Source organism: Delphinus delphis, chromosome 1 (assembly GCF_949987515.2).
Source record: "Delphinus delphis chromosome 1, mDelDel1.2, whole genome shotgun sequence".
Taxonomy (NCBI): Eukaryota; Metazoa; Chordata; class Mammalia; order Artiodactyla; family Delphinidae; genus Delphinus; species Delphinus delphis.
Window position 1 is genome coordinate 3,035,848 of NC_082683.1, and position 27,637 is coordinate 3,063,484.

Here is a 27,637-nt window from a genome sequence, read left to right on the forward strand (position 1 = left end):
TGCCCCCCGCCCCACCGCGCCACCTCTCCTTAGCATCAGGCAATACCACTGGCTGCTCCCCGCAAGTCGCCCCTCCCCAGCCTGCCATCCTTTGTTGAAATATTCAAATGCTGTTGGGAGTTCTGTGAAGGAAATGGGTCATTTCCATTTTGGCTACTGAGCTCAAAGCTGAGTATCAGCTGCTTCTGTTCTTCAATGGGAGGAGCAATGAATTCAGCGTGTGTGTGCGCGCGCGGGTATGCGCACGCGTGTGAGTGTACAGGCCCTGTGTGCGTGTGCACGTGTGTACCTATATGAGCCTCCACGTTCTGGGGGGGATCAGCAAACAACACGGGAGAGGTGGGGACGGTGACACACTTAAGACGCCCCGATGTGCACACTGCCTGGAAGTTCAGGACTCCATCCCATCTGCGTGGTTTGCATTTCCCTCGGGGACTGGCCTTTTTGCCGGAAACAATGCTGCCTGCCGTTAATGAGCAGATCTGACCCCCATGTCCGGGGTGGCCAGGGCCCCAGGCTGGGGACCCATTTCTTGGGCCCCCTTCAGCATCCTGGTTGCTGCTGCCCACTGAATCGGAGACCAACCGAGCAGCCAGATGGATGGGGCCTGGCTTCCATGGGTGACCCACGTGCATAGCCATTAAATCCAGTTCAGAAACCCTCCCGAGCCTTTGCCACTTGCTGAAAGGTGCGACCCTATGGCTCTGCCCTCTGACCCACGTGGTCATGCAGTAGGAGAGGCACATGAGAAAAGGGTGGGCAGGATAACAGAAGTCACCCCTCACTCTCTCTAGCTGCCCACCCACCCCTCCAGTCACGCCACATGCACTCTGGTGCTGTCCCCTAGGGCAGGGGTCCCAAACTTTCCCATAAGGGGCTACACAGAAAATATTTTAGGCTTTTGGGTCACACCACTCAACTCTGCCTTTGTAGCACAAAGGCAGCCTTAGACAACATGTAAATGAATGGACGTGGCCTTGTGCCAATAAAACTTTATTTACAATGTCAGTCAGTGGGTGGGACGTGGCCCAGTTTTCTGACCTCTGCTCCAAGGCCTTGCTACGCTGAATGTGGCATCAGCGGCCCCAGGAGCAGGTGAGATGCAGGATCTCAGCCCCTTGGGTGGGAGGCCGGCTGAGTCAGGATCTGCATTTAACACCATCTCCAGAGGGAATTTGTTGCCATAGGGGAGAGAAGAAGCAGGGCTGTCCAGGACCAGCCTCACAGTTGCACAAGGAGGATGCCTGCCCTTAAGGAGAGAGCAGTTAATGACTGCCTGTATCCCCCGAATAAACCTTCCCTGGGCTCTTTTTGCAGATGAGGAAACCGAGGCAAAGCGAGTGTGTCCGTGTCCTGGGGCACAGGCTGGGGGTATAAAGTTATACAAATGTGTTCTCAAAGGTCTGGAGCCCAGGAGCCAATGGCAAGGTGTCTTCAGGGCTGCGCTCCCTCCAGAGGATCCAGGGAGGATCCTCCTTGTTGCTCCAGCTCTAGGTGCCTGCAGTCCCTCGGCTTATGGCCGCATCCCTCTGGCCTCTGCTTCCATCTTCACGTGGATTTCTTCCCTGTTCTCTCTGTGTCCTCTTCTCCTGTATGCCTTATAAGGGATAACCAGGCATTGCTTTGAGGGCCCGCCCTGGATCTAGGATAACATCATCTCCAGATCCTTAAGTAATTCATTAAATCTGTAAAGACCCGATTTCCAAATAAGGTTTTATTCCGAGGTTCTGGGCGGACGTGGATTCTGGGGGGACACTGTTCAATCCACTACAGAGAGACCAAATCACGTGTCCCAGTGTCGGCTGTCTTGAGACTGGTGACGTGTGCGGTTAAGACCGTGCCTCTGAGTGCACGGCCACCTCCCCGTGTGATGGCCCAGTCGGGGGACTGGCTGAAGGGTGTAGGGTGAGGGAGGCAAAAGAAAGAAAAGGAGACTGTGGCTCTGGAGTCAGCTGTGAGGGGATCGAGATTTTACAAATGCAGGGGAGGCTCTGGGCCTCCCGACCCTAAGTGACCCCCTGGCGTGCCTGAGTGTCACAAGACTCAGAAGGTGTAGTAGCTTCCTGGGGCCCCCATGATACTGTCTCACAGCCTGGGGGTGTTTAAACAGCAGAGTTTATCCTCTCCCTGTTCTGGAGGCCGGAAGTTGAGGCCAGTGTTGGCAGGGCCGTGCTCCCTCTGAAGGAGCTGGGGAAGCATCCGTCCTGGGCTCTCTCCTGGCTTGTGGCAGCATCACTCCGGTCTCCTCCCTGTGTGTGTCTGTGTCCAAATTTCCCCTGTTGACAAGGACTCCAGTCATACTGGATTGGGGCCACCCTCCTCCAGCATGACCGCATCTTAACGAATTACAGCTACAACGACCCTATTTCCAAACAAGGTCATGTTCTAGGGCAGTGGGGATCAGGGCTTCAACATCTGCATTTGGAGTGGGGGGACACAGTTCAGCCCCATAACGTGGAGCAAACCCTGCTGCCTGTGAGGGGGGTCTCCCAAGCTCTCTGTGCCCCGCACCCCACCCTCCCTAAGATCCCAGGTCTGAATGGGCAGAGCTTGACCTTCGGGTTGAGGAGGGACAGAGCTGGGATTTGGCTGAGAAGACGGTGCTGAGAAGAGTGAAGGTAGCTGGATGCATCCGCTGGGGTCTAGATCTGGCTGCCGTGTGACCGTGTTAGGCCTCAGTCTCCCTCCGTCTCCTCATCTGCAGCACTGGGTTCTAAAGTTCAAAGTCTCCAAAAGCAAAGGAAGTTCTCAACTGAGGAACTTGCCCCCAGATGTGGCCAACCCAGGGATGGGACAGCGTTAGTTGAGGCTAATGTCAGGAGACGTTATCCGACATCAAGTCCCTTTTGGAGGCTGCAGACAGCAGAGTGCATGTCATCATCCCAGGACCATGGTTCCACGGCCATTGGCCAATGCATGCAGAGAAAGGACAGCGTCGCTCCAGTGGGCTATTCAGGGGAGCAGCTAAAGCACAGGCCCGAAGAAAGCCTGCTTGGGTTCGAGTCCCATGTTTGCTGAGTCTCGACTGTGTGTGCATAAAGGGTTAAGCTTGCTCAAAGGAAATTTCTTTTTTTTTAATTTATTTATTTTAATTTATTAGTTTTGGCTGTGTTGGGTCTTCATTGCTGCACGCAGGCTTTCTCTATTTGCGGCGGTGGGGGGAGGCTGCTCTTCGTTGCGGTGCGCAGGCTTCTCCTTGCGGTGGCTTCTCTTGTTGCCAAGCACAGGCTCTAGAGCACATAGGCTTCAGTAGATGCAGCACGTGGGCTCAGTAGTTGCGGCTCGTGGGCTCTAGAGTGCAGGCTCAGTAGTTGTGGCGCACGGGCTTAGTTGCTCCACGGTATGTGGGATCTTCCCAGAGCAGGGCTCAAACCCACGTCCCCTGCATTAGCAGGCAGATTCTTAACCACCACCACCAGGGAAGCCCTCAAAGGAAATTTCTTGACCCCCCCTCCTGGGAGGTCACCTCTCAACCCTCGGAATGTCCTGCCTGATAAGAGGGTCTTTGTTTACCTGGGACCTTGGACAGGGCACACAGTCTATGCTAATAAGGGGATTTACGGTGGGGGCCTTGGGCTACTGTGTCGGCTGACCTCTGGACGGGCTGGAAACCAAGGCCAGCCACATGTGGGAAGTCAGCCATGTGGACGTGACCAAGCACCAACCAAGAATCTGGACAGCCAGGCTCAGGGGATCTTCACTGGCCAGCCATCCCCCATGCATGTTGTCACCATGGTCACTGGAAGGAATCAGTGCTGTCCACGCCTCCACTGGCAGGATGACTGGAAGCTCCTGGTCTCTCCTGGACTCTTCCCGTTGCTGACTTTAATCTGTAGCCTTTAACTGTAATAAACCGTACCTGGAGTATAACAGCTTTGTTCAATGCTGTGGGTCCTTCTAGGGAATTATGGAACCTGAGAGTGGCCTTGGAGACCTCCCAGGCTGCACTGTGCAACCTCCCTGTGGAAACGGGGAGCATTTTTGTGCCCACTTCATGCGGTGGTGCTGAGCTACATGTGAACTGATTCACTGAGAACCACGGGTGGCATCACTGCCAACAAGAGTCACTTCACTGCATGGATTGGCTCGGTGGCCCATGAGTCAGTCCTGCACCCCTGCCCTTAGCCCCATCCCTGCTATTAGTGAGGATGGGGCTGGAGGGAGAAGAGGGGTCATAACAGGGAAAGGACCATATTTCTCACGTCACAGCCACAGAGGGTGTCATCTCCGGATGTGTCTGACCCACCAACCTCATGCTACCTCAATGATGGTGTCCGGGGAAGTCAGTTCAGATGGTGCGACGTGGGTTTGAGGAGTGGACACCCATTTCTTGTTGTTCACGCGTTTCTCCTGTTAGCAGACAGCCTCAGCACCTTTGATGTTTGGGTCCAGATCTTTCTTTCTTATGGGGCCATCCTGTGCGTTGTAGGATGTCTGCCGGCATCTTTGATCTCTACCCACTAGACGCCAGCGGGACCACCCCCATCCCCTGTGCCTTCTGACATGTTCAGACATCTCTGGCTGAGGACCGTGGTGGCAGCCTGGCTCTGAGGTCCTTATGGGGTGATTCCTTGAGGTGTCAGCACAGCTGTTTCCTGGGTGAGCCTGTGTTCTCTCCACTGACGTCCTGACCTAGGCTGGAGGGACTTCCAATGGGTCGACACATCATCTCAGCAGAGTCTTGGCTTCAAGCATGTCCATCACTCACCCCATGGAAGGCTCTTCAGGGTCACTCAGAAAATGGTGTCTTCGTGACCCCGCCACCAAGCAGGTGTCCTTGTATTTCTGTGAACGCCCCAGTTTTAGAAGGTACATTTTCCCTCCACAGCCTGCCCCCCACCCCCCAGGTGGCCGACTGCCTCAGAAAGAGCCCCTCATCCTTGGGGTGCCTCTTCCTCAAGAAAATGGGGCCGGCCTCTCGCCTGTCCCGCCATGGATGCTGAGAGCTTCACCATGTTCCCAGAGACCATTTGTCAAAGACGTCCTGTGCAGTCAACATTTTGCAGTGTTTGTGGAAAAGGAATGGTCTCTTTGCAGTGGAATTGGCATTGCTGTCACCTGTCACTGTCATCACTGTCACCTGTCCAACCCCTGGAGGCAGACATTCTTGGATGCATTTGTCAATGGGTCTTTGTTTCCATAATGCAGGCGCACAAGAGCCCTGCTTTGTACATGAGCCACTATAAACCCAGAAATGCCATCTCTTTGCCTCAATTCCAGGCTCTTGTTCCTCCCTCCATCCAAGGGTACCTACCACCAGATGAGCCCACGCCACCCCTCCAGGACTAGAGGGAAGGTCCTGCAGTGGTTGGTTCCTCACATGGACAGTTAATTCGGCTCCATTTAGTAAGAAATTCATCCAGACCAGAGATGGATTACCAATTTCCCCATCAATCTTCAGGGCCTGATCTTATTACAAACCACCACAAATATAACCATAAAAGCCCTATTGATTGATGCAGCGCTTGGTAATCCATCTGTCGTCATCCATTATTCTGGGAATAATTTTTCATTATCTGCATGGCAGCTGATTCCTAGCACATTAGTATACAGTGGCAATTACCAGGAGCAGAAAGAACCCCTGAATTAGCAGGAACAATCACACCTGTCAGGACAGGGAAGCAAGACTCCCCACACAGCTTGCTCTGTGCTCTGGAACCATGTCTGAATGGCAAAGAGTTTGAAGATTAATTCAATATTGACCTTGGAAGGTGGAGAGGAGAAAGTGGGTTGCTTTTGCCCCTTTCTTAGGGGTCTAGAGTGCAGGTTCCCTTAAAGTAACCACCTTGTCAACCCAATCACAGCCCACCCAACAGCTGGCACAGAGGCTATTTGAGGATGGCCTTGCCCAGGATCAGTAAAGTTTATAGCACAGATGTTCCTGTCTGCGTTATTTAATGAGCACCAAAGACCTGGCCAGAGGGAACAACTGGTGTGAGTGTTGAAGGTGTGAGTGTTGAGAGAGTGGGGTAAGGTCTCTCTCAATGCAAGAATTCTATGATCTGAACATTTTTTTAAATTAATTTTTATTGGAGCATAGTTAATTTACAATGTTGTGTTAGTTTCTGCTGTACAGCAAAGTGAGTCAGTTATACACATATGTATATCCACTCTTTTTTAGATTCTTTTCCCATATAGGTCATTACAGAGTACAGAGTAGAAGTTCCCTGTGCTCTACGGTAGGTCCTTACTGTGTTTTACACAATGAGGTTTCTTTTCAACCCTAATGGAAAAATTGAGATAGACACATAACGGAATTATTTCTGAGGGCCGTTGGAGGGGCTCAATTGGTAAGATTCTCACTGATCTTCACTCTCCAAAAAATCAAGAATCCGGTTATTGAGTATCACACACAGTGATCTATTCTCAAGCTGGCTTCACATGGACATACCCAGTAGGGCGAAACTGCCCACTGCGGGTTGTTATGGACCCACTTGATAAGACAGAGGCTTGGCTGTCTTTGAAATTACCTTGACAGTGGCCAGTGAAGGTCTCAGAAGACTGTAGACCTTTGATTGTAGAGCAGGAAGGTTCTACAGAACCAAAAGTTGGGAGTTGGAGTCCCGACTTCAGCCAACCGTTCAAAATAGATTCTATCCTTCTATTCAGTTGATCAGCCACACCACCTTCAGCTATTCACCTAAATCAGGGTCTGCAAACTATAGCCCGTGAGCCAAATCTGGCCATTGTTTGTTTTTGTGAATAAAGTGTTATTGGCACACAGCTGTGCTTATTGGTGTGCCTATGACCCACGGCTTCTCTTACGCAGGGTTGAGAAGTTGCAACAGAAACCATACTACCCGCAAAGCCTAAAATATTTACTATCTGGCGCTTCATGTCAAGGTTTGCCTACCCAGGATCCACACAAACTTAAGGGACTTACAAAGATGGGGAAACAACTTCTGGCATTTGGGGAGGCCTGAAGGATAGGACAGATGCTTGACACACTACCCAACTTCTCATGAGTGGTTCTATTATCTTCTTAGGAGTGACCTCCCAAAGAGAGGAAAAGGATGAGGCATCCTTACGGGGTTTCCATCTTCCAATCTGCTTCCTACAAATATCGTTCTTACCACATGAAGACCCAGTCCTTGTTCAACCATCATGACTGTGGGGTCTGTGGGGTCTTCTTGTAGCCATCGATTCCTTATGTCTGGGGCCCAGTGACCCATCAAAACACATGGGCCAGGAGTGGAAGTACAAGGCTGTTTGTTTGCTTTGCAAGAAAAGTACGTGAGGAGCAGTAAGGAGTTTGCCTCTAACCAGTTTTGTTACCAAGAATGTGGTTACAGATTTGTTCGTCTGGAGTTCGATGTTTGATTTTTCCCTGGAACTCCAGTGTAGAGAATTGCCTTGTGTCCTGGCTCTGCAGGATAGGCAGTGGATTAAATTGATCATGGGTGTGAAGACAGGCGTAGAGAAGTCTTTCTAGAGAGCATAGCTGTTATATTATTCTTGTATTTCTGCCCAGATGATCCTAGCTGGTTATTAACCTACATATCATTTTTTTCCAAATTTTAACTTGGCAAGTCCTATGGAGAAATTTCACACAGAAGGCAGGAGGAGGACCTCCAGAACAAGGCAGATATTGGAATTACGTCATTACCTTTCTCCCTGCTCCCCTAGTTTTTTATTCTCTACTTTTCAGGTATCAATTTAATAATATGCCACACAGCTACTCTTGTAAGGTACTGTGTCAGGCATTATGTGTGTGGTGAGGCAGGCATGTAGGAGTGGATATAAAGATGGTGAAGATTTGGCTCTTTCTTAAGGGCCTCAAAGATTCATGAGAACCTCAGGCAAAGGGCTGGTCTTCTATTCTTGCAGTCATCAGTGAGGGGGTCCCTTGAGCCAACTGTCTTCCCCTCTGGGCCTCAGTTTCTTTCATCCACCAGAAGGAGAGAATCAATGCTTTCCCATCCTCACCGACAGAGGGAGTGGGAGAGAATTAAACATCTAAGATACAGCTGTTCATGGAACACTTCCCTTCCAAGGACTTTGGTCACTGCAAATACTCAACAGAAGAATTCCCTGGGTAACATGATGTGAGGTCAAAAATCCGGTGATGGCCTGGGGTCTTCTCTGGCCCTGTAGACATTAGAGCACGGACCACAGAGTGCCCTGCTCTTCCAAGGGAACTCTCAGTGCCTCTAGCTGGGCTTGGCCTGAATTTGGACAAATCCCTACTACTCCTGTCGGCTCATTCCCATTCAGTGTGCTCGTTTACACTCCATAGATGTTGATTGTTCCGACCTAGAAGATGGCATGTTTAGCCCAAGAAACAATGGTTTAGTTCTTGCCATGGAGTTTGGGGGTGTGACCTGCCAAGATGGCTGAGAGGCTTTTGGAATGAGCCTGGAGCACTCCTTAAGAGATCAATCCGTGGAAGGGGTGGTTAGGCTCAAGCACCAGCCTCCATAATTTAGAAGATTATTCTCCTCAAGAATATAGAGGGTAGAGGTGCCAGCCTCTCTCTTGGAAGATGCAAGGACCCCAGATCAAAGCCCAAACTGAGATGAACAAAGTCTGAGCTCAAAATCATACAATACTACTGCTCTTAGTGTGGGCTTTGGGACCAGCGCATTCTATATGACCCAAGGAATTTACACAAGCTTGCCCAGATGATTTTCACTTCCATAATTTATGATGATTGTATCTGCCTCTGAGGGTTGTTGCCAGGAATAAATGGGATAACACACACCTGACAATTGCTAATACTTGTTGAGCATACTTGTGATCACCGTCATCACTACCAACATCAATACGATCACGATCACCTTCATTATCACCATCAGTATCACCACCATCATCACTACCACCATCATCACCATCACCATTTCCATCATCACTATCACCATCAGCAACAGCACCATCACCATTATCATCATCACCATCAGCAGCAGCAACATCATCACCACTTTCATCATTAGAATCACTATCAGAATTGTCATTGCCATCATCATCACCATCGTCACCACCATCAACCATCATCACCACCACCATCATCACCATCATCACCATCAACCATCATCACCACCATCATCATCACCATCATCACCACCATCAACCATCATCACCATCATCATCACCACCACCATCATCACCATCATCACCATCATCACCACTTTCTCAACATCACCACTATCACCAACTCCATCATCACTATCACCATCAGCAACAGCACCATCACCATTATCATCATCACCACTTTCATTATCATCATAATAATCATCACCAGCATCATCAACATCACTACCATCATAATCACCATCACCATCACCATCATCAGCCTCCTTCTCATCACAGGAAGCACAGACACAGGAGGAGCACATACTCTTCATGACAGCATGGCCATCTCTTGACTGGACCAGAAGGATTGTGTAGATGGAGGGTGAGGGAAGACCGAGCAGGCATCTTTCCTGGTTGTCCGTTAAACTGGACATCCATTTCAACCTCCCTCTGCCAACAAAGTCTGAGTTGGGTCTCAGGGAAGCTGGTGAATACATAGAGATTACTGAGGCAGCTGGGCACTTCATGGTGAGATTGAGGGTGGTCCCTATTGGCATAACTAGCTTTCAGCCCCACTGGCAAGCTGATTTGGCAGTCCTAGAGGGAAGGCAAGCCGGCTCAGAAATTTATAGTACATGCCACATATTGGGCACAGGTGCATGGGAAGCCATTGGCCAGAACCAACAGTGAACATTGCCACTTAAAAAAATGTGCACCGGAGAATCTGTTCCTGAGGGTGGACACCATGGCTGAGTTAGTCAAAACTGTCACTGACTGGCGTGCAATAGGTGCTCAGTAAATTATTCTTGAATCCATGCATAAAAGAATGAATGAAGGGAGGCCCATGGCATTCATGGATTTTTCTCGTTGTCCAAGTGGTGCCTATCCTGCGGACTCAGGAAGGGAATTCCTTGGGGCAAACGGAAATAGCCTGGAAGAGAGGCCGCCAGGAAGAGAAAGCTTGTTTTCTGGTCATGCCAACTTTGAATCATTTATTAACAACTCCCCCCATGAGGATCATATTCGGTAGAGAGGTCACACCTGTTTGTGAGACTGTGTCCTTGAGAGGCCGCCAGAAGAATCTTACACTCTGAAACCCTCCACACTGGACCATGCACACGTGGTGTTCTCACCCCAGGACACGCCGGGTTCTCAAGTGTGATGGGTAGTTCTCTGCACATGGATGTCTGGAGTGGAGAGAGACAGACGCTCAAATGGCGGAGGTGAAGGAACATGGGGAGTCAGCACTCCCAGGGGGCAGGGTGCTGCCACTTGCAGGGGTCTCTGCTGAGCCCCTCACAGCCTTTGGCCCCCAGCCCTCAGGCATGGTTCTTGCTGACGGGAGGAGGGTGGGGCCAGAGCCCTGGACCTTTCAAGTGTCCCTCACTGACCAGCAGATTCAACCCTAGTGTCCACGTCCCAGAAAGGATGTAACAGATGAATTGTCAGGAAACTAGCCAGGGAGGGGACCAGAGGTGTTATCGGCCTGTCTTTTCTCTCTCCCTCTGCATCTGTGGTTGATGAAAGATGATACAGGAGGAGGGGGGCAGAGGAGAGAATTCCTGTCCTCTACCATCCTGGTCCTCGTGTGGGGTTTGCAGACAGCTCTCGGTCAGGGCTCTGGCTGCTTCTGGAGTGGCCAGTCCTGCTGTCCCTGTCCTGCCATTTCCCCTGTCCCCTCCCCCCACCACGTATATACACACACAAGTGGAGACGGAGCCGCGAGGCCAGACTGCAGATCCTCTTCTGGGACTTCGGGAAGCATCTGCGGCTGGGCCTGGATCTTTTATTCCCTGGAAGCTCATCTGGCAGTGAACTTCTTGGAAAGTGTTCTAGAAAGGGGAAGATGCTCCCCAGCGATCCAAGTGCCTGAGTCTATAAGGGTGTCAACATACATGTCTCTCTTCCCCACCTTCCCAGTAAATCCTGGGCCATCCTGGCTCCTCCTGGGTCTGGCCAAACCCTGCTCCCACTTGCAGGCCAGCTGCCCTGGTGCCCAGACTTGAGGAGCAGAACTTACCCAGGTTGGGAGGAGAGAAAGGAGGGGTGACAGTGCTTACCTGTGCCAGGTGAAGGGCTCGGCAGGTGCAAGAAAGGACACAGCTGCCCAGGGGCCGGGTCATAGCTCAGGGACTGAGAGAGGCCAGGCTGGGGCTTCCCTTCCTGGGCTCCAGGTGAGAGCAGCCCTGGTACCCACAGCATGTGGCAGGCCCTGTCAGCGTGGGCCCCCTGCCAGGGTGTGTGCACAAGATGGGACCCGGGATTCAGAGCCGGGTTGATGGGACAGGTCGCCACACCCCGCTTCCTGGGTCCCTTCATCTCATGCCCCTGGTTTCATTGCCCCCCTCCCCCTTTCTCTGTTTCCAGGTTTGGCGGTCCATCAGATCATCACCATCACCGTCTCCCTCATCATGGTCATAGCTGCTCTGATTACAACTCTTGTCTTAAAAAACTGGTAAGGATCCTCGGCCCTTCTGGCCTGGAAACGGGGATCAGTAGGGGTCCCCGGGGAAGCACGCACAGAAAAGTTCTTACTTTTCAAACGCGATCTCGGTTCACAGCCCAGGGAATTGTTTCTCTGTTTGGGATGGAGAACAGCATGCAGCTCCTGATCTGCTAAACCCGCTCACCTTTGCCCCGGGCAGCTTGGCTGGCTGGTGAGGGTGTCGCTCCCTGACACTGCCCTTCTGGTGGCTTTCTCTGCAGCAGGACACGAGCCCGGCCTCCTTGACTTAGTTCCTCAGGCAGCAGGTGTCCTGTTCCCAAAGCCCATCCCTTGGATCCCAGTGCACCTTTGAATGTCACCCTCCCAGCGCAGTTTATCCTTATTTCCCACCAGCAGCCTGGGTGGGGTCCCTGCCTGCCCCTCCTTGTCCTGGGCTGTCCTGGTCTCTTTCTCCTGCCTTCTTCTCACAGCCGTTCTGTGTCTGCTGAACTAGGTTACTGCTTTGCTCCAGGCGGCCTGTCTTTGCCTATTTCCTCCTGGAAATTGGCCTACTTTGAGGTTGGCCTTGGCTGGGTGTACACACCTGCTACACCCCTGGGAAAATCAGGGAGCTTCTGGCTAACCCTGCTGCTCGCATGCCTCCCAGGCCCCTGTCTGCCTGCAGTCACTCCTCCAGCAAACGAGGCTCCTGTTAACATCAAAGCTGAACGGCCCTTGTAGAGTCATACGCCCAAATCACCCCCTGCTGACCAGTGGTAGGAAGTCAGACAGGCTGATGGGAGGGAGCTGCCCTCCCATCCTTCTGTTACCTGCAGCCTCCAGGTAACAGAAATGCATGGAAATGCAAGAGAAAGCCAGTCTCCAGGATTAGAGAGGGTGGGGAGGGGAGTGGCATCACCCAGAACAGACCAGCGAGGCCTTGACGCTCCTGATGGCCGGCAGTCCCAGGACCCGGGGCATTTTCTGGGGCAGATGACAAGGATAACTGTGAGCTCCCAACAGGGCATCTTGGGCAAGGCTGGCTGTCCAGAGAAGGGGCTCCGGAGCCCTGGACCACAGGGATGTTTAGCGGGTCCAGTCCCGCTGGCCATCTTGGTGAGGGAAAGCCCCTCCCCCAGAGGAGTCCTCGGACTTCGTGACTTTGTAATAGGCAGGCAAGCTTCCTCTTGGTTTGCCCACACTTTTGGGTTTACAGCAAACCCTCAAAGAGTCCTTTGGGAAGGACAGCTCAGGGCGGTGGATGAGTGGTTCCATGACCTTGGGGGTGTCCCCTGGCTTTCACATCCATCTTCTTACCTCCATTTATGGGTGGATCTTCCCCACCAGCAATCAGGATTCCTCTCATTGGGAAGACAAGGCAGGAAGTTAACACAATGTATGGGGAGACGGGCTCACACTCCCGCCCCTTGCAGAGCCCCCTCGCTTCGCACAGGCTCTGAGCGTGAAGGGGGGGAAAGGAGGAGAACTGGTGTCCTGATGAGGCGCCCCCCGTCTCCTCCTCTCTTCCCTCCTCTGTGGGGATAGCGCTTCCTTCCATCCTTGTGAACTTGCCCCTCCGGGGGTCGGGAGGGGTCCCTGCGTACCTTCTCCATCAAATCCCTTGGCCAACAAGGGTGGGACCCCCGTGTCTGGTCTACACAGTGTCTGGAAGCCTCTGTGGTCCAGAAGAACAGGGAATTAAGGTGGGTACTTCCCGGGGCACAAAGCACAGTTCTCTCCATCGGTCCCGATGGTCCAGTTTCATTTCCGACTTGTGAGCCTGGGCAGAGGAGGGGCTGAGGATAAGGGTTCCCCAGTTTTAACTCTCCCCAAAGATAATTGCATGGTCCATTCCAAATGAACGATGGCCACCCCGACCCGTGCACATGGCTTTCCCCATGGGCACCCATCACAGTTTCCATCCCATCCAGGTGTTCCTGGGGAAACTGAGTCAGCGCCTCTGCCCAAGCTGACATTCTTTGGCCAAACCAGGCCTCCGCTCTCCGATAACACAGGTCAACCCCTTACCTTCTAATCCTCCCAGCAATAATGGCCGCATTTAAAACTCAAATTTTATTTTATTTTTATTTTTTGAAAAAAGAGCTGATCGCTTGATTGTGGTTGATCTTTCTGAAGAGGCCAGGAATTACCGTTTAATATTAAATGATGTATAATTCATGCCTGGAGATAAAGGTTCCAAGTGTAAGCGCCGGAGGTGTTTGTGGGTCTCGGCGTCTGCCCATCCCCCCACCCCCACCCTGACTCCTCTCTCCTCCAGCTGCGCCCAGAGCGGGAACCCTCGCAGGAACAGCCACCAGCGGAAGGCAAACCATCAGGAGGAGAGCTGCCAGAACCTGACGGACTTCACGACCGCCCGGGTGCCCAGCAGCCTGGACATCTTCACGGCCTATAACGAAACCCTCCAGTGTTCACACGAGTGTGTCCGGGCATCTGTGCCCGTGTACACCGACGAGACGCTGCACCCAGCCGGGGAGTACAAATCCACGTTTAACGGGAACCGGTAAGCACAGGCTTGGGCCAGACCCGGCCGCTGTCCCCTCCTGGGGATGCAGGGGCTGTTTATGTGTCAGGCGGCCTTCCCATCTCTTTGTGATGGTCCAAGCAAACACAGGCAGCTAAGTTTGCTGAGATGAGACCAGAGGGGCACAGTAGACGTAAAACGGTGCCAAGACACCCAGCCGCCGGGTTCACTTCCAGACCCCTGCGCTTGGTGGACGGACTTGTCTTACCCGGCCCTGGATCCCGCATGGCGGAGGCTGAGCGGGCGTTATGGTGCAGACTCCAAAGCCAGCCTCGCAGTCCCAAGCCTCCCAAATGTCAACAAATCACGGTCGGTCCCCTCCCCGGTCAATATCTCTGAACTCCCATCGCTAAAATGTCAGCAGCAAATCTCGCAAAGATATCAAATACCAACCAGACTCCCGGTTATTAAACACTCCTTTTTATGAATCATATGTAATCCCTCAAAGAAGACATGCCTCTAAAACCATCCCTGGGAATATTTAAGAAACCCTTGAGTCAGCTTCTGAAGGTTTATCCGGAATTAGATTAAAACATCAATAGCTATTTTTTTTTTTAAAGGGAGCACACACTCATGAATCATTTTGTAAATTAAAAGAAAAAAGAATTCTCCGATAACTTAGAGATCTTAGGAAGAAATGAGCAGGACACCAGGCCGGCTTGAGGGGCCCACAGTCAGTGGCGGGAGTGGCGGCTGGGGACACTGCCCAAGGTGCCCTACGGGGCTTCTCCCGGAACCCAAGTCGAGGAGACTCGGGGGGACCTTCAGCTGTTGTGCCCGTAGTTAATGTCACTTTGTCCTGTCCTGGAGAGCGAGTGGGTGTTCCTTAAACACCTTCTGCTTCTCCTCTCCTTGTGTCTCCACACCAGACTCTGCCGTATTGTCTATCTGAGATGCTCCCTCCCCAGAGGAGGAGGGTGGAGAAACCTCAGAGAGCAGAAACCTCAGGACCATCCTTCTAAATGACTTTGCTTTTACTCGACAGCATTTGGGGAGCTCGTGGGTTGCACTCCAGCCTTCCAGAAGGACGAGTTCACAAAGAGTTGGCAAAAGGATTTTCAAACCATTTCACTGAATGCGTGTGCGCCTGTCTGGATGTAAATCCCGGCCAACCAGTGCTTCAGGCTTTGGGGGAAGAGGGGGAAGGGAGTGGATGGGTCTTGGTGTTTCGCTGTGTCTCTCTCTGCCCCTATGTCGTAGGAGAGCCCTGTCCACGTGCAGGGTGGGCATAGCTGGCTGGTGTGGAAGCGCTGGATGGAACAGGTTCTTGCCCTGGGGCTGAAGGCGATGCTCTGTTGGGTCTCACTGGCCTTGGGAAATGGTAGCTCGGTCTCAAAGGGGATGAAACACCTGGTGGCAGGGGGGGTGCGCGTTTTAGTCATCAGGCCCTGCCCTCTCTAGAATGTGCAGTAAAGTGGGTAGAATCTCTGCCCTCAGAGGCAGAGACCCTGAGCTTTGCCTTGTCCTGGAAATCAAACACTGAAATCTGGAGATGGTACCACCGTGGGTCTCAGCACCAGATTCCTCCCATGTGTGGATCCCTCAGGCTGCGTGTCCTCCGAGGCCTTCCAGGGTAGAAGGGAGCCCTGGGCAGCATGGGGAGGGGAGGCCAGTGGGTCCAGGCCGAGCATCACCTTCCTGGGATTCTTTTCGACTCGAGAAGCCAGTTTTCTGCCACAGGTCTGAGCCGGCCTGGTTGTCGGGTGTTATGTACCAGCCCTGGTGAGCCCGTTTTTCTGCTTACTGCAGACCCTCTTCTTCTGATCGGCATCTTATTCCTGTGGCCTTTGTGTCTGAGAAATGGTTTGAAATCTCCTGCTGACTGGCCGAAGGCTTTTTTACCTCCTGGGGGCAGGGCAGACGCCATGTGTCTGTTTTATGGTACGTACCTCTTTTATTGGACCTTGATTGGTTTTCCCTTGACCTCCCCTTTCCCACCCCCGTCTCGCCTCTGGGATAGCTGGGAGCCCTTCTGGACATGGCAGGTGAAATTCCAAGGGCATCACCGTTCTGGATGCAAACCAGAGAGTTGGGATTGTGGTCTCTCTGCTGCACTCGTTAGAAATGCCCCATGTCCTGGTGGAAGGGAGTAACAGACTCAGGAACCCCCTGCTTGGCACCCTGCCCGTTTCCGTCAGTGCCGTTCCACCCCCTAGGATGGCCTGTAGGGCAGGGAACACCAGTTCTGGAAACGAGCTACAAGTATACCTCTCATTTCCCGCAATGAGAAGAGCTCAGGGCCCCAGCCAAGTGGGCAGACGTCACGCCTCCATCACATCTTTACATGGCGGGGAGAGGTGGGAGAACACAGAGTGGAATTAAAATACAATTTTGAAATATAAGTATAAGAGATAAGAAAGACAATGGTAAAGAAAGAAAGTGAAGAGTTGAGACATCTACTAATTTGAAGCCAGGGGCAGGTACCAAAACAGGATGAGTTTTCCACGCTCTGCTGGATAGGAACATTTGGTTTGCTTTCAATGATATTGACTTTGATGCTCACGTTAAATTGCTTTCTTCTGTGCCGAACCTCCCAAACACGCGCACTGCTGGGGGGAAGAGCATCTCACCCCGTGACTGCACATTCTGGATGCACAGTCAATAGAGGCGACCAGGGTTTTTGGTTTTTTATCGTTTTCTCTTCTGATGTTATAGGTTTTTCAAAGGATGACATCTGCTTATCCACAGAGAGCATCTTTTTCCCCCCAGATATTCCTTCTAAGTGTGACATCAGATCCCTGCCAGGAGTAGGGAACCCAATTTCTAGGCTTATTGATATTTAAAAATTTTTTTTCCTTACTTTTGCTCATCCTCTGATACGGGGACTGAGCGGAAAATGCCATTGTCAGAGTCAGGGGAGGGCCTGGGGCGAGGGTGGTGTCTTCTTGGGGTGCACATGGGGCCCTCAGAGGCCTCTGCTTGCAACACTTAGCTGGGGTCCGGGGGGCCCAGCTGCTTTGAGAAGCAGGTGTGAATCAATCAGTTCCTAATCCCAGCCCTAGTGAATTGCATCTTTGCTCCAAATCAAATCTGCAGCCCTCACTTCCTGTCCCAAAGCCAAAATGATCCACTTAGCTCTGTGTTCAGCTGGTGGATGAAGGAATATGATGAGATTAAAAGGGAAAGTGACCCTCCCCACCCAAAGGCCTTTGCTGAGATGTGCAGGTGAGGCAGGTGAGAGGAGGTCTGTCCCCAGCATTCAAGGGCCAGATGCCCTGGGCATGGCTCATCCACCAGAAATGTGTGACTTTGCCTGGATATGATTCCTCATTAAGGCCACGGGTGAGCTCCCTTTGGAGTTCTGACCAGGCCAGCGATGGGGAGCCTGCCCGTTAGCTGCGGAGTTTCTGCCTGCCTGATGAGGCCTCTGCAGGGCGGCCAGGTGGGCACCAGCATCTCTGTAGGGATTTCAAAAATGCATAAACGCATAAGGCCTTGACCTGGGAGATGCCAGCCGTGCGCATCAAAGACCTCTGCTCTCTTCCTCCAAGAGCTGCAGGCCTGCGGCCCTGGAGGTGGACATGCCTTCCACTCCAGGTAGCACCAACCTGGGGCGGGGTGGGGACAGTTCCCTAATGGGACATTCACATGGCAGCTCACTGGAGCACTCTTGATGTCTAGAGACTCATTCGGTCTTCTCAGCAGTGCATCTTACAGAGGAAACTGAGGCCCGGCGAGGGGAGGTGACTTGCCTGAGGGCAGTCAGGTTGTCAGTGGTAGGGCCACGTGACCCCAGGTCACCTGGCTCCGGGGCCATGCTCCGACCACCGGTCAGAGAGCCTTGACTGCCATCCCCCGTGGACGCCTCTGCCCCATTCTGTCCCCGGCCCGACCCCAAGTGGGAAGAGGCTTGGGTTGTGGGAGATGAGGGTGGGCTTTCCAGCTGCCTTGGCATCCCTGCTGGGGACACTCAGCCTGACTCTGCGGGGCAGGGACATTGCAGGTGGGAGGCCAGCCCCCGAGCCTCCAAACGCCTGGGCCGAGGACCTCCTCATTCACATCGGAATATTGGAGCCACCTCCCCGGCTTTAAAAGAAAATCGAACTGGGGGGAAAAGTGCTTTTCTTCACGTCTTTGCTCCAGAAGACCTTCCTGTCCCATTAGCCTGTTTCTGTCTCCAGCAGCATGGGGCACAGAAGGAGTGGGGTAGGCTCTCCCCACGTGCCACCCTAGCTGGCCCTGGGGACCATGTTCTCCAGAAGGTGTCTGGACCCCACTTCCCAGCTCCGCCCGAGGAGCTATTTCAGGACCACCCCCATCTACAGGAGGGGGCACCTCTGTGTTGGAAGAGTTCAACCCACTCACGTGGATCTCAGGTGGGCAGTTTGGGGAGGTGAGAAGAGGCGACGGGACTTACTGGGAGCTTGGCCACGCTCAGACACCGTGCCTGCAGACTCGGGGCAACGGCTGCCTCCAGCCATCTCCTCCCGCAGACACGGACCAGGAAGACCCCGCGAGCAGCCTTGTTAGTCCTTGATAAATGCTTCCACATCCCTTCGCTGTGTCTCGGACGGACTGTTTATCACTCACTGGGAGGAAAGCATTTGGATTCAAAGTATCCCTGATGCTTACAATTAGTGCCTGGACATGAAGATGGAGTGGTGAAGAGCCAGGAAGACGGTTCAGATTTACTGGGGTTCTTATTGTCCCTTAAATAAATAGCAATTAATACTAAAACATTCAATTAAGGTTTAAGAGCCAGCGGAGATATTTATCTCTTGCATAACTGTTAAGCCTCTCCAAATGCATTTTTAATGATGCTACAGCAGTTTGTTGCCGCACCGTCTTGCGTGTGCACGCTAACCCACACGTACAGCTGGGACCTGAGCCCCGCCCAGTGCTGGGGCTTGTGCACACGGGTGACCCAGCCTAGGCAGAAGTTAAGCCTGTTTGCCTAGATTCAACCTCTACGAGAGATTCCGGCAAACCCTTGCTTCAAACCCCCTCCGTGGTGGAGCCTGATTGAACGCTCTGGACAAGACAAAATGAGGTGGCCTTTCCTGCTCCGAGGAAAGGGACCTTGGACACACACCTTTCATTGGCTCTTGGGCTAATTTCCTGTCATTTTTCACGTAGCGAGTAAACTTCAGGAAACCTCATCAGTGTTCAGATCTTTCCGTCTGCCAAGGCCACTTCATTCTGAAGCCAGCCTGACAAGTCATAAAAGCTCTTGCATCTGAAGCAAGTGAGAAATAAATCATGTGTTATTATTATTTTCAAAAACACGCCAAAGATATAACTAATAAAAAAAAAAAAAACAAGAAACGCACCTGAGCCTTCCCACTGTGTTCTAAAACATACATTAACAGAATATCCAGCTTCTGTAAATCAGAGGAACATTTTCTTCAAAGCAACATCCGGACCCTCCTGGAAACCATCCTCTCCCCAAGCTGAGAACCAGCACCAAGGAAACCGGTGGGGAAGGAGCTTTTTTCGGGAAGTGGAGAAACTAACTAGAGGCTCCACGCTCCAGGAGGCCTTGCTGCCTTCTGCCTGCTCTCTTTGTTCTGCAAAAGCTGATGCTGATCTTTAAGCCCAGGACCCCCTGTGTGGTTCGCAGCCCAGGGGTGCCCAGGAGCCGAGCATCCCCTTCTGGGCAGCAGAGGGCACTGGTTTCTCCCAAGTCAGAATTCATCCCGGATCCGATCGCTCAGATCTCTCGGCAGCCACAGCTTTGCTTTCTGGCCCAGAGTCTTGCATGCACGCCCTCGCCGGGTACACAACCTCGCCGGTGCCCTTCTCCAAGCAGGACGCACCTCCCCCTCCCGCCCCTTCCAGGGTTATTGCCAGGCTGAGAGGCTCTTGCTCTGAGCCTTTGGAGCAGAAAAACCCGAGCCCTCCTCCACGAGCTGAGTAGCAGCCCGGTTTCAGCTGGAATGTAGGGCAGGCCTGGAAGATGGCCAGGTAGCCTCAGACCCCTCCTTCTTCTTGCAGGGGACAGTCACCTCTGCAGGAAGCCAGCACTGCTGTTCCAATGGCAACTCAAGGCGCAGAGTTGGACCCATCGCTCCCTCTCTCTCTCTCTCTCTCTCTCTCTCTCTCTTTCCTTTTTTTTCATCCTGAGATGCCATATAGAAGCAGATGCTGGAAGGTTTGGAAGAGGCTTGGCCCCCAGGTGGCCCAGGAGCCCCTCCATCCATCCTCCCAGACAGGCAACATGTGAAGATCATTCCAGGCAGATAAGGGTATAAGGACAAAGCTCCTTTCACAGAGATGCCTCTTCTCTGAGTTTCATCCAGTGTTGATTTTTCTCCCCAGGCCAGGCTCCAAGCTGGCACCTGGGCAAACCTAGGTGGACCTGGCAGGCACCCTGTGACACTTGGGTGACATGTGACATATACATGCTCAGATACAAACCAGTGCAGGTCGTCCTGTGCCTGAGGAGCCGTAGAACTGATGCTCCAACAGAAATGAAACAGAGAACATGTTTAGGAAAGGAGAGGGTATCCGCAAAGGCCTCCCCAGGGAGGTGACCGTCAGCAGAAACTTGGGGGACTTCAGGTAGGAGATGTGCGATTTGAGGCCAGGGTGCCACCTGGAAGGGGGAGAGGGAGAGGGAGAGGGAGGGATGGGGGGAGAGGGGGCGGGACCTCGTCCTGAAGAATCTGAGGAGACACTGTAGAAGCACTGAAGACTTTTAAGTGGCAGATACTATCTGTTTGGAAAAACCCCTAGGAGACACTAGCCCCAGGGAAGGAGCAGAAGCGGCACCTCCCTTGATCTGTCTGGTTAAGGTCACAAGAAAGGACAGGAGAGCAGCCCCAGGCTACAGTTCTCAAGGAAACCTTCCTTCTTAGGGAAGGAGGCCCTGTGGCTCACAGCCCCACCCTGGACCCGCCTGAGGGTGGAGAGGGGCGCGGTGGTCATCCTGCTGCTGGGACAGCAGGCAGCAGCTCAAGCCGGAGACTGTCCCAGGACTGGGCAAATGGTCACTAGGCCCAGCTTTTGGTGTCCCCATATTTTTTCAATGTATTTTTAAAAATTTTAGAATTGTAGTAAAATATACGGAACATAAAATTGATCATTTTAACTGTTTTTAACAGGACAATTCTCTGGCATTAAGTACCTTCACCATTGCTTTGCACAGCCGTCACCGCCGTCCATCTCCAGAACTCTTCATTTTCCCAAACTGATTTTCTGTCTCCCTTAAACACTAACTCCTCCAGCCTCTAACACCCAGCATTCCACTCTTCATCTCCATGACGACTCTAGGGACCACATATAAGGGGGTATCACATAGGATTTGTCTCCACATTTTTTTAACTTTCAAAAGATTAGAAAGGGGCTTCCCTGGTGGCGCAGTGGTTGAGAGTCCGCCTGCCGATGCAGGGGACACGGGTTTGTGTCCTGGTCCGGGAAGATCCCACATGCCGCAGAGCGGCTGGGCCCATGAGCCATGGCCTCTGGGACTGCGCGTGCAGAGCCTGTGCTCCGCAACGGGAGAGGCCACAGCAGTGGAAGGCCCGCGTACCGCAAAAAAAAAAGATTAGAAAACAGACATACAAGAGGGACATTCCTCTCTGTTTTAACTACCTCCCACCCCCAAATCCTAGAAAGCGGAGGGGGCGGGAGGGGCCAGGGCACAGCTGGAATAATGCCGCCGAGAGTGGTCCAGCACACATCTGACGGGATGTCCGTTTCATCACACGCGATGACACCCCTGCTCACAGCAGGCAGGCCATCCCACAGGAGTAGAGTAGATGCCCCATGTTGGCCTCCTGGAGTTGCCCAAACAGGTGTCATTTAGAGATAAAAGGCAAGGCAAGGTGATGAGCAGGGGCCCTGCCTTCCTCGTCCAGACTGGGAGGGGTCCTGGAGAGGGAATGGGCACCGCCACCCCCTCCCCACGTGGAATAGACTTTGGCATGCCAATGCCCTTGGAGAAGATGACGGAGTCAGTGCTGACCAGATGCTCTCCTGCGGGCTGCAGGTGTGTCACCCCACCTGGATGCCCTTCAGCCCTCTGTCCTGTCAAGGATCACCCAAGGGGCTTATTTGATTCAGGAGAAAGAACCCTACCTCCTAGTCTCTTTCGAAGAAGGGTGCCATGACCTTCTTCTTTATACCATTTGAGGGCCCACATTTCCTGCAGTGTGGGCGCAGGTGAGGGCTCTGAGTGACAGCAGAGAGAGGCGTGGCCCCGTCCTCATAATGGAGCTGCAGCTTTGAGCCAAAGCCCCTCTGGCCCGAGCCGTGGGGCGTCCCGACTCACCTGGCCGTGCCTGGGATGGCTGTAGTTCTCTGAGTCCCTGGGGGATGCTGACTTCGGAGTCTGTCACTGAGGTAGGATGACTCTGGCGTCCCCATTTTCCGAGGTGGCACCCCAGGCTGGGCAAGAGCCGCCGGCTTCTTTGCAGCCCTCTGACCTGGCCTGCAAGCATGGTGGTTCACGTTCTCTCTCTCTCCAGCAAGATCACCTCTTGGGGAGATCCGGGAGGTGGTTTTTCTGACGCAATCCATTAACCTCTCCTGAGTCCCAGCCTCAGCGAGCGTCCAGCTGAGCAGTGGATTGAAATGGACTCCATTGCTTCCCATAGCCCCTCTGTGGAGCTGGCGGTCTCTCTGCCTGTGGTGGTGGGAGCTGAAAGGGAGCGAGCAGGATGCTGGATGCATTCAGTCACCTGCAGGCCTGGGGTGCCACACCCCTTGTAAGTTAATGCTGGGGGTGGGCCTGGCACCCTCTTGTGAAGCCCAGACCCCCTCCCACGTAGGCAGGAGGACCACTCCATCCGTTACCGTAGTTAACACGAGGTTCCCCCCGGGATTCCTAGCATGTGTACCAGCCCCTGGTGACCAGGTCCAGTGAGACAGCCTTGGCATCCCCAGGACACTTGAGTGTCATTAGCCAGGGAGCTGTGCACCTGGGTCTCGGTGACCGAGGCTCAGAGGAGTTGCGTAGACACCTCCTGCCCTCAGCTCGCTGCCATTTAATCTCTCCTTGTTTTCTTTCCATGCAGGATTCCGTTGGTGAACCTGTAAAAAAAAAAAAAAAAATTACAAATTACAAAAAAACACAAAACCTAAAACTAAACTATCTAAGGGGAGTGTCCCCACACCTACCACTTCTGTTTGCCGGTGGGGAACTCACAGAGCAGGACGCTATAGGCCAAATATATTTTTATAAAAATGCCGACGCCTATGGGGAACTGCCTTCTCCGAGAGCTTCTTTGGGGAACAGAAAGAAGATGGTCCAAGAAAAAGAGCTGGAGACAGAGAAAGGGCAGGAGGACACACCGGAAGCTGGGATTTGTACTGCGATTTTGAACCTGTGCCAATAATACCATTATGTGCCATGTACTGACCCGAGAGACTTGGTGACAAAGCCGACGCCAAGCAAACCGCGAGGAGAAATCTTACAGAAAACAGGAGCGGGCATCTCTTCCGACAGAGCTGCTCTTTCTGGTTAATGTACATATATAAATATATAAAGACACACACACACACACACACACACACACACACCCCTTTTTTGTACTGTAGCAATTTTTGAAGACCTTCAATGTTCCTTTTTAAAGAAAAAATGTGTTCTCGGTCACAAAATCTGATTTCTTTAACATGCTTAGTATGAACAGAACGAACTGGTGTTTTCTACTTCGCAAACACACACAGGCATACATGTGCATACACACACACGTACGCACATATATATGCATATATCGGAAATGCAGTTCCGCGAGCGAGCGTCTTCTTCCTGGTGACCTGGTGTCCCACTGCCATCCGTGCCAGGTGGCCTTGATGCATGCCAACTGGCCCTTGAATGGCAGGTCCTGCGTTTGCTAGGCGTTTGGTGAGTGGCGCGATGTGTGATTTATTATCTTGGGCCAGAACGAAGAATGCCATGGTTTTATATACATCCATACATGTACGTAATCTGTATACACATAAATACGATCTTTTTTCATTGACTTGTTTGAAGAAGCTCCCTAATAGCCATGTGCACACGTGTGTGGCCAGCCACCTACAGATGGGCCTGAGTGTCAGATTGGGGGGGCTGGTGGATCTTGGCCATCTTTGTGTGATACAGGCATAGACCGAATTAAAGAAATTTTCCAGTTGCAAAAATTAAAGGAATAGATCCTTGTAATGTGTGTGCATATGTCAGAGCAGAACTCAGAAATATGTGAGCTCCCCGTTCGTTTGGCAAAGAGGGTCAGTGTACTCTGCATTTCTTTCCCACATGTTGGCACTCAGAGGTTGCCTGCTCTTTCTTGAGCCCACGAGTGACTTTAAATTTTGGTGCACATGGTGGCAAAGATGCTGTCTCTTGTCGGCTCCCTTGGTCAACCTGTGTGCTCTACCATCAAGAATTCTACTGTGGAGCCTCCCAGTGGAAATAGGGGCCCAGACAGGAGTCTCCTTACAGAGGATCCCAACCACACACTTCACTGAAAATACTCCCTGCCAGCCCTCACCTTACAAAGGCGCCCTGATGCCCCATCGTGTGGTTAGTGGGGGGCGCTGTAAGGGATGGGGGTGTCTATCTGGGCTTCATGCTTCCCAGTTAGACAGAGGGCGTGTCCTCCTTCTGGGGACCCCAGATTCGGTGCACATGGCCTGTCTCCTATGAGTGATTTCAGCAGTAGGGCTTGCAATGCCACAGACCAGGTTGGCAGGCAGGGAACTAACTTCCCCCACCGCCCTCCCACTTATTGGTCAGGCCGGTGACCCGATTCTTCCACCAGGCTCCCTCTGCAACACCTTGAAATGTGCTTGAAAAGTTGGCTTTGGTACCTTTTGAAATATGGGAGAGTGAAATGATGCCAGTGGAGGGAAAACCTCATTTTTGTCACACCCATTAAGATTGGTATTGGTGATAACTGCTCCAAAAGTAGGATTTTTGGTTTTTGTTTTGTCACTTCCCATCTCCCCGCAAAGCTTGAACAGGACGCAGCAAACATCCATCCCTGACATCCATCGCCTCCAGGCTCTAGACTCACTGCACGGCCTGCGCTCCACTCTCTACCCGGCATCCAGCTCACACATCATTATCCTCGGGTCACTCTCCCACTGGAGGGCGGCTCTGGGGCCTTCCTGACTCAGGTGAGCACAGCGTGGTGTGAGCACCAGCTGAGGGCTGTCAGCATCCTTCAGGGCCGAGGGACCTGCTGCTCTGTGTCAGATGCTCTGAGACGAAGGTGGTGGCTGAGGGGCCTGTTCTACCACTGACAGCAGATCCTGGGATTCCTGCAGGGATGCAGCTCAGCGACTACTGCGTCGCCTCTGACTGCAGCTCGGCCCTTTCCCCGGACCTCAGGCTGCCCTCAGGATGCCTGAGCACCAGGTGGTACCGAGCTTTGCAAGGAACCTGAGAATAACGACCCCCTCCCGCCCCCAACACACACACACACACACACACACACACACGCCCCTTGGCTCGCGCCCAGGGCAGGGCTGGGGGACACACATACGGCCACCAGACAAGCCACACTTGCAGTTCCCCACCGGGAAGTCTAACATCTGTCGAGACAAATCCACTTTGGGGAAAGCTACCATTTCATGATGATTGAGGAAGTGTGTGTAGAGATGTTTTATTTTATTTTTTTAATGGTTACCTGGAAACATGATCTCTATACAAAGAGATAACAAATGAAAGTGAGCAGGCTTACAAAACTCAGCTCCACCCACAGTCAAGTCTATGAAACAATACAATATGGTATTTTTCCTGAATCAGGCCCCGTGTACACGTGTCCAAGCATTGCATGTATCTGTGTCTGATGAGTTTGACCCGGCCACCCTTCCTCAGCCCTGGGGTGATGTCCTGGGTCAGTCAGTGTTCCCTCTTCTAGGCTCCTTGGATTTCAGAATCCATCAGCGATCCCTCTGTGATCAACCTCAGAGCTGTAACTTCTTAGGCCCCAGGGCCCCAGTTCTTACATTTGCTGTAGCTTTTTTTTTTTCTTCTTCAAGAAAGGTATTCAAAGGAAGGTACTCATCATATTGTTTGGTGAGGTCCCCAAAGACGTGTCCACCTCCATCTTATCCCCTCAGGGAGTCTGAAACCCCACAATCATCAGCCCCTGGGCAGCACATCACCTCTGTCCCTTGCCTACCTATCGACTCTTAAAACTTTTAAAACAACAGGGCTTGGCTTTCAGGAACTCTCTGCTGTGTGGTCAAGTCTATCTCTAGGCTTAATCACTTCTGTGTGTACTTGACGCCATTTTTATCTGGTTGAAATAACGAGTGTAATTCCTTTCATTTACAAGTTCTGAGTGCCATGGGGAAGATGCTCCAGGCAAGATCAGGAAAGCCTCCTGACCTTTTCCTACCAGACTCAGAGTCCAGCAGTGTCAAAGGAGAGGCCACTTAGGAAGCCATGTTTTCTCTGCAGTGTTTCCAGTCCTTCCCAGTCCTGAGTGCGGGTGGACTTCTTGGGTTGCTTTCAACTCCCAGACATTCATCTCGGTCCTCCACGGAACATTTTAAACTTAGAAGCCTACACTCATCAGCAGATCCCGCCACCTCTCTGAATTTGACCACCAGGAATTCAGTAATTACTGCAGGGACCTTGCCCTCTTCAAACATTCTTACTTCGGACAAGTTTGTTACTCTTTCTCGGCCACATTTCAACATCAATCAGAACTTTCCTTACAGGTTTTGGTCTTCAGGAATTCTGTGTGTGGATGTCCACTCCCATGTGTTAGCTCATGAAATGGACACAATAGAAAATAGACCCTTTTGCCCTGTGTGGTCTCTATTTGACTCTATTGCCCATAGAGATCTTCCATCTCTTTCGCTTCTTCTCCCAGATGGTTCAGCATGATCAGTAGCTCAAGATGCTTATCTTGGAAGATAATAAGAGGAACCAGGGCTGAGGTTCAGGGCTGGGACCAGCAGCTCTTTTATGGTCAGGCCGGATCTTCTCATACCTTTCATTTCAAAACGGCATGCGTACACACTTTTTCTTTGTCTACATTTTGACCCTCTTTCATCAGGGAGATCTCAGCCTAAGTGAGTCTCGACATTCCACTGGGCTCTCTTTCCCTGGCTCTTCCAAGGAGCTATTGCACAAGTTAGGATGGGAAAAGATACTGAGTCCTGTTGAGATTCAGCTGTCATTCTTGCTGCAGCATGGGGGTTCTTTAAGAAGGCACTACTCCTGTATGCACTTAGGAGAGAAACATCTCTTTGTGGCTCCTGCAATTAGCTGAAAATCCATCCATCTGCTTATTCAACAAAGACTTGTTGATCTTCTGCCATGCTGGTGATCAGTGAGGAGCAAGATGGACATGGTCCTGCCCCTATGGGTTTTACTTTCTGTGCCAGATAGAGGAAGACAATTGACACAGAGCAAACAATAATTTCAATAGAACGATGAGTGATAGGAAGGCAGCAGAGCAGAATGATAGGAAAGAAAGAAAGAGAAATGGGAGTTGTCTGGGTTTCTTCATCTGGCCATCATTTCCAACTGGGAAATCATCACTTGCTTCCTGAAGGTCGGTCTGAGATTGAGGGAGCAAGAACGCCTTACTCTTATTTCCTGGATAAAAATGCAGTGCCAAGGAATAAGATGTCCTAGCCATGACAAGCTCTTCCACCCCTCAGTCATTCTAGCAAGGAGTGACATGGCAGGGGAAACGGAGAGATGGGACCAGGATGAGCTATGTCACCCAGGTGGTGAACTGGGTCTCCTCCTGGATGGCTGTCCCCCTCTCTCCCAG

The 27,637-nt window shown here is 52.1% G+C and overlaps 1 protein-coding gene across 2 annotated transcripts in view; it reads left to right on the forward strand.

The window, feature by feature from the left end:
- Positions 1-23,066, forward strand: part of AJAP1 (adherens junctions associated protein 1) — a 114,931-nt gene extending 91,865 nt beyond the window's left edge. For both annotated transcript variants that reach the window (XM_060027279.1, XM_060027363.1), the window contains exons 3-6: positions 11,377-11,464; positions 13,713-13,955; positions 15,726-15,857; positions 22,934-23,066. In XM_060027279.1, the coding sequence (XP_059883262.1) occupies positions 11,377-11,464; positions 13,713-13,955; positions 15,726-15,798 (404 nt within the window). In that variant the 3' untranslated portion in view covers positions 15,799-15,857; positions 22,934-23,066. The remainder of the gene's footprint in view (positions 1-11,376; positions 11,465-13,712; positions 13,956-15,725; positions 15,858-22,933) is intronic.
- Positions 23,067-27,637: the final 4,571 nt, after the last annotated feature.